The following is a 6,948-nucleotide window of genomic DNA, read 5'->3' on the forward strand; positions in this document are numbered from 1 at the left end:
GCTCTTCTGGATAGCCTGTAATCTGGTTTATCATCTATATACTCTTAGATTCCTAACTTTAGCACTGAAAAATTTATCATATTATCACATATTTGCTATTTTTTATCCATTTACTTCAAATTGATGCAGCCACTTCTTAAAAATGCTTAATTTTTTTATATCACTGTTATTTGAAATGATAATTTAATCACCCAGACCACTGAAATCTAAACACTTGAAAAAGAAATCTCTTAAACATTTGTAGGATAGCAATAGTATCACATTTAATGAAAGTCTCTAAAAATGTAATTGACTTGAACAATTTGTATCAGTGAACACTGGTGCATTAATTTAAAAACCAGATAAATTCATGTGGCAGAGTTTAATCAAGTCTTTAAAAAAAATCACTGGAATATAGCTGCTTTATAATGTGTTAATTTCTGCTGTACAGCAGTGTCAACCAGTTATATGTATGCATATATCCTCTTTTTATTTTTAATTAAAAAATTAACCCCTACTCTTTATTGAATACTTCAGTTCAGTTATTAGTTTCTAATCATTTGCTACTATTAGCAGAGCTATCCCTCTTGGCTCAGATGGTAAAGAATCCGCCTGCATTTAAGGAGACCTGGGTTCGATCCCTGCATTGGGAAGATCCCCTGGAGGAGGGCATGGCAACTCACTCCAGTATTCTTGCCTGGAGAATCCCCATGGACAGAGGAGCCTGGTGGAATACACTCCTTGGGGTTGCAAAGAGTTGGACACGACTAAGAGACTAAACACACAGCAAAACTGATATTCCTATAGAGAAATCTTTTTGCATGTGTCTGAATCATAAGTTCTTTAGGATAGATTCTTAACATGGAATGACAACATTAAAGCAAATTTAGAGAATTTATACATTCTGTCAAATTGCCCTCAAAAGTTTATATCAATTATTCTTCCAGAAACACTATATGAAAAAGAAATCCCCTTTTCCCATTGCTAAGACTCAGTATCGTCAATTTTTAATATTTTGGTACAAATGAAGAAATGAAAGTGCTAGTCACTCAGTTACATCCAACTCTTTATGACCCCATGGACTGTAGCCCTCTGTCTATGGAATTCTCCAGGCAAGAGTACTGGAGTGGGTAGCCATTTCCACTCCAGGGCATCTTCCTGCTCCAGGGATCAAACCCAGAACTCTTGCATTGCAGGCAGATTCCTTACTGTCTGAGCCACCAGGGAAGCCAGTTCAAAATTTATCTCATTTTTGTTTGATCAGATTTTATTGCTCACATATTTAAGCATCTGTTCCTATTTTCATCATACTTTGTAATTACTTTTTCATTCATTTGCAAATTTATCTGTTAAGTCATTTACTTTTTCAAATTGATTTATAGGAGTTTCAAATGTTCTTTCAATCTGTGGCTTTATTTGAACATTGTTTATGATGAATTTTGGCCTTCAGAAGACTTTCACTTCATTGCACTTTTTTGTGGGTTATTTATTCATTTATTTTTAATCAAAGGATAATTGCCTTTCAATGTTGTGGTTTCTACTGTACAACAACATGAGTCTGCTATAAGTATACATATATCCCTACCCACCCCACCCCATCCTGCTCCTCTAGGTAATCACAGACGCCAAGCTAAGTTCCCTGTGCTCTGCAGCAGCTTCCCACTAGCTATCTATCTTATGCATGGTAGTGTGTGTGTGTCAACGTTGCTCTCTCAGTTTGTCCCATCCTCTCTTTCCCCTGCTGTGTCCACAAGTCCCTTCTGTACATCTGCATCAAGTCTCTTTGAATAAACTATTTTCCTTAGTATTTTATCTTCTGTGTCACCCCCACCTTGATTTTATCTATCATAGAATGTTGATAGCTCTCTTCTTTCTACTTGTATTACAGAATTAAATTTTGCAGTAGTTTAGTTTATCTCATCACTGTTGGGGGAAAATGAAGATAGTCCCAAGCACTCTTCTAGATACAAAGATGCCAAAAGTCAGTCACTACAATCCCAGGAGGCTGTATGGCACAAAAAAAGTGATGCAGCACATTTTAATGATGACATACAACAATGGTATAAACATAACATCTATATTAAAAAAATATACATGTAAATCCTTTTATCAATCTATTCATCTTTCATCTATTACTTATGAAGATATGATCATACAACAGGGTTACCATACAACCTTTCCACAAGGAGTAAGACGAATATATATATAACTGTTAACTACTAATACTAACAGTAAGTGCAGGAACATTCCTTCTTTAGGCCCAGAAAAGCAATTTCTAAACAGTAAATAGAATTATTTTACTGCCTACAAGTTTTTGTTTAACTTGTTAAAATCATTTTGGGGGCAGGGTTGAGAGAAGGGAAGAAATTAGATAAAAGTTAATGTGGCTTAATCATTTAAACTGTATGATTACAGGTGAGGTTTTTTTGATACTGTATTTGTCTATATTTTCCATTTTTTCTATATTGAACATACTCAGAACACCAGAAGAAAACCAGAATGAATATAAAATCTACTTTCTTAAAAAGCTATCAGTGGTTATGTATTAATTAGTCTGCATGGAACAAAAGCAAAAACCACTTTAAAATATGAGTGACTATTTTAGAAAAGACAAATCATTCTTAAATGATTACTACACATGATAGAACACTATTGAACCTTTGTACTTATCTCAGTCTTGAGTTGTCTAATAGAAAGACAACCAATGGTTTAGTACATCAATTGAATGTCTTCATATTTTAGTTGAAGTTATTCTCTTTTTTACATATATATATATTTGAGATATAAATTGATATATGAAATGCTAATGATTTGTTCATTTTTATTTCTAAAATAATACTTTGTTGTTATTATTGATGTCTTCTTCCTAGGGAGATTATGGTGGCCCACTTGTTTGTGAACAACATAAAATGAGAATGGTTCTTGGTGTCATTGTTCCTGGTCGTGGCTGTGCCATTCCAAACCGTCCTGGTATTTTTGTCCGAGTGGCATATTATGCAAAATGGATACACAAAATCATATTAACGTATAAGGCCCCACAGTCGTAGCTGGTATAACTGTCTGAAGCTTCCAATAACACAAGTCTCTTTTACAAGAAGATTTTGGAGTACATGGAATTAAAATGTAACTTAAAAATCCTGAGACAACTACTTGAGTGTCATGTTTGTTAAGATACTCATTAATATTTATGGGCGTTTGCTGTTGTTTTGTTTGTCAGTGTTATTTTGTAAATGTTGAAGTGAATTAAGGTACATGCAAGTGTAGTAACATATCTCCTGAAGATACTTGAATGAACTAAAAAATGCAAAGGTATAATTGCTGGATGCTAAAGATACAATGGAAAAGATCAATTAATTTCTCTCAGCTGCTTTCCAAGGTTAGTTTCATAATAATAAATAAACCATAAGTTAAACATTATTTCAACCTCACAAAAACAATTTATATCTTGTGTCCTTAAACTGTAACTCTATATTAAATTATATTACCTTTAATATGCTATACATTATAGTTCATTCATTTCTCCTCATCATGTATCCTGTAATACTGGTACATATACTTTTTACAAAAACATATACCTATATGCAAATACATGGGTACACATGTGCATACACTACAGTTCAAACTGTGGTGTATCTAATGTAATCCCTAAATATGCTGAAATTGTATATTTATAGTTTTTCCTTAAGAAAAATATTTAAAAAATTCTAAAGACTAGTAGGAATATTAAGGAAAAGTGCAAGATAGAAGTGACTAGATCATCCTCCATATAATCTGCAGATGACCTCTACTCCTTGGCAATTGAGGTGTGGTCATAACACACAGAGTTAAATAACACCTAACCTAGGTGCTTACGTATATTTATTATCCAAGTTATTTTAGATAGTTTCTGATTCTTAAAGGGAATAGGCTATTTGTTTATTAGTATTCTTTCTTTCAAATTTAGGGACACTTATTTATGCAAGGTATTTTTAGATCTTTTTTCCTAAAGTAGTTAAAAACATGAGAGATAACTAATTGAAATTTAAAAGTGTAATGGTCCTTAAGATGTATTTAAGGATCTAAGTCTAAGACTTGCTGCTGTGATTGGCTTCTTTCTCATCTTCTTTAACTTAAAAGCAAATATGTAAGAGGAAAATTCCCATGTCTCTAAAATTTGTAAATAGCCTTTCACCAAATTATGCATTAAAATATATATTGAAGAAAGAAATAAAAATCACTTTGTCTAACTGGAGGTGTTTTAGTCTAATCAAACTTTACTCAAGTAAAGGAAAAAATGTAAAAGGAAAGGAACTAGTTTGTCTAAACTCTGTATTCGATTATTTTTTAAAGTACAGTTAAATCTGCTGAATGAGGTATTTTATCAAAATACCTTTATTTTATCTTACTTAATTTTACATAGATCTTTCCTAATGCATGGGAAATTTCAGATTTTGTATTCTGTATGATAATAACCAGACCATATTTATTATTGTATTAGTCATGATTAGCTAAAGATCATGTATTTGTCAAGAAATAACAAAGAGTAATTATTATATGTTCTGAAGTTTCACAAAATATTCCTGTATAAAAATTCTTTAAAAATAATTATTTGAACATTTTGAATCTAGTACGTTCATTTCTCTGACTTGTTTCTTTTGGATGATCTCAGTTAAGGCCACGGATCCAAATGATGCTCTAAAAATTCCAGAAGACACTGTTCAATCTTGAGTAAAATGGTTTTAATTTTACTCAAGAACTTAGTTCAGATTATGGGCAGCAAATCCAAAATTCTTTTCGAAATTGTGCCATTTTCTTTATTTTTTGTAATAATATATGTGCTGGTATCAAGAAACAGTGACAGTGAAGAGAAATCCAACAAGTTGCTAGTACATAACAGTGTATTGTATTTTTCTCTCCCTTACGTAATATACCATTATAATCAAACAGAAATTTCCAAGGTAAATTGTCTAGATATTAAAGTATTTTTCAGTTTCTTCTCGCTAAATGACAAAATTTTATTGTCACATATTAATTATATTTGTAAAACACTTACTAAATTGCAATTCTTTTAAATACTCACATTTAAAAATATTTCTTTTATGTCTTTTCCTCTAAATTTCCACTGAGGGTAGAGATGACATAGATACAAAATGAAGCTAACTTTATAGATGTTTTGAACTCAGTGTTTTCCATTTTAATAAGGATAAAACAAGACCACCAATAACTATCAGATGTGTAAAAAGCAGTTCTTTTCTTTGGGAGTTCCCTTTTTATAGGAGATTGGTGGAATAGATATAAAAGCAAGATGAACAAGACCCATGTTATTTTAGGTGGTGCAACAGGGAATAACCATGTCATTTTTCTCTGGTGAAAAATACTATTTCCTGGGCATTCTTTTTTCTTAATAAAAAATAAAAAATCCAATTTTGTAAAAATCCATTTCATTTGAGTCATGGAAAAAAAATCTTTAAATTAGAAGTTTTCAATGACATTTTTATTTTGGCTGTTTGAATAATGGTTATGTGCTGTTATAATTGTGGACATTTTCTTATGTCTACCAGGAATAGTAATGTAAAATTAAAATATTTGTCATAATGCCTCTGCCGTGCAGAAGGAATGATAATCCTTTTGTGTACTTCTTTAATTTTATTGTGAAATGTGTATTGACTTTTACCTATCTGCTGTGGGCAGGTCCTCAGTAAAATGGTTTATATTGAGTGAATCTCTAGTATTAACAGGCTCTTGCTTGCTATCTAAGTGTTTCAAACTATGGGAAATGTGAGACACTGGAGGGCAAGAAAAATAACAATAATGACATGTGATAACAAAATTGTATTTCACTTATTCCTGTGAATATTTCTTGTTGGTACCAATGGTACTGTAGAAAGTGAATGTTATAGCCACAACATTCTCTTGAAAAAAACACTGTCAAGAAATAAGAAATTGCTGTCAGGAATTTTCTTGCTTTTTCTAAACATTAAAAAAAAAAATACTGGCTTTGCAATATAGGGATCATGTGGTGAAGAATTTTAATAAACTCACACTAAAAATATTTTAAATTGACATAGTCCAAAAAAGAACTACTTTCAATCAATTATACCCCATATATATAGACAAACTCATTTGAGAAATAAAGTTAATTTGAATGAAATATAATCTTTATGTAAATAAATTATGTTTCATAATAAAATCCAAAAGAATTTATCTTTCAGTATTCAACAATTTTGAACTAAGAATTTGCTAATATAAAAAAAGTTAAAATTCTCTGGACCCTATAAATATTGACAGTGTGGTTTTCAGTAGGTTCACTTCCATTTGCACAGAAAGTTTCTGTCTTTAGGAAACTGAAAATGGAATACTGTGGATGTTATTACTGTTTGTCTTGTATGTAAATAGGAAATAGATAAGCTGCCTATTGAGTGGTATAGCTGGATGCTTACCCAAAGGGGAACACTGTGGTTATGACATGTATATAAATTTTCTGTAGTTAATAAAGTTGTTATTTTTATAACCATGCTTATTATTATTAATAAAATATTTTATCAAAATGCTCTCTTCATTTTAGTTATATAAGTGGACATATTTGAATCTGCTCTGGGGTTAATGCAGAAAACAAACAACAATGATCTCATTGACAGAAATTATATATGCTTAATTGCAAGAAAGATCATATAACTTGTGTATAGAACCAAGACAAAAGTTATTATTCTGTTACAACTTCTATCTATGGTAATATCAGTGATCTTCAGTAAACTGTTAATTTCTATGGACTTCAGTTTCTTCCACTGCAAAATATAATTATTCATTCTTCATATTTGCTAGAGTGATGCTCTGATACAAGTTGTCATGAATGATCATCTGAATTCCTTTACTATGTTACTATATATTACAAAGGGTATTATAAGTCAATTAATCACTTTAGAATTTATCTTCAATGTATACATTAAATTCAGAATAAATATGAATCAAATTCACTCGTTTCATTCAAAT

The 6,948-nt window shown here is 31.0% G+C and overlaps 1 protein-coding gene across 3 annotated transcripts in view; it reads left to right on the forward strand.

The window, feature by feature from the left end:
* Positions 1–6,506, forward strand: part of HGF (hepatocyte growth factor) — an 85,414-nt gene extending 78,908 nt beyond the window's left edge. For all 3 annotated transcript variants that reach the window (XM_025291053.3, XM_006069430.4, XM_025291050.3), the window contains one exon: positions 2,850–6,506. In XM_025291053.3, coding sequence (XP_025146838.1) covers positions 2,850–3,026 — 177 coding nt within the window. In that variant the 3' untranslated portion in view covers positions 3,027–6,506. The remainder of the gene's footprint in view (positions 1–2,849) is intronic.
* Positions 6,507–6,948: the final 442 nt, after the last annotated feature.

This window comes from Bubalus bubalis, chromosome 8 (assembly GCF_019923935.1).
Source record: "Bubalus bubalis isolate 160015118507 breed Murrah chromosome 8, NDDB_SH_1, whole genome shotgun sequence".
In the NCBI taxonomy this organism is placed as follows: domain Eukaryota; kingdom Metazoa; phylum Chordata; class Mammalia; order Artiodactyla; family Bovidae; genus Bubalus; species Bubalus bubalis.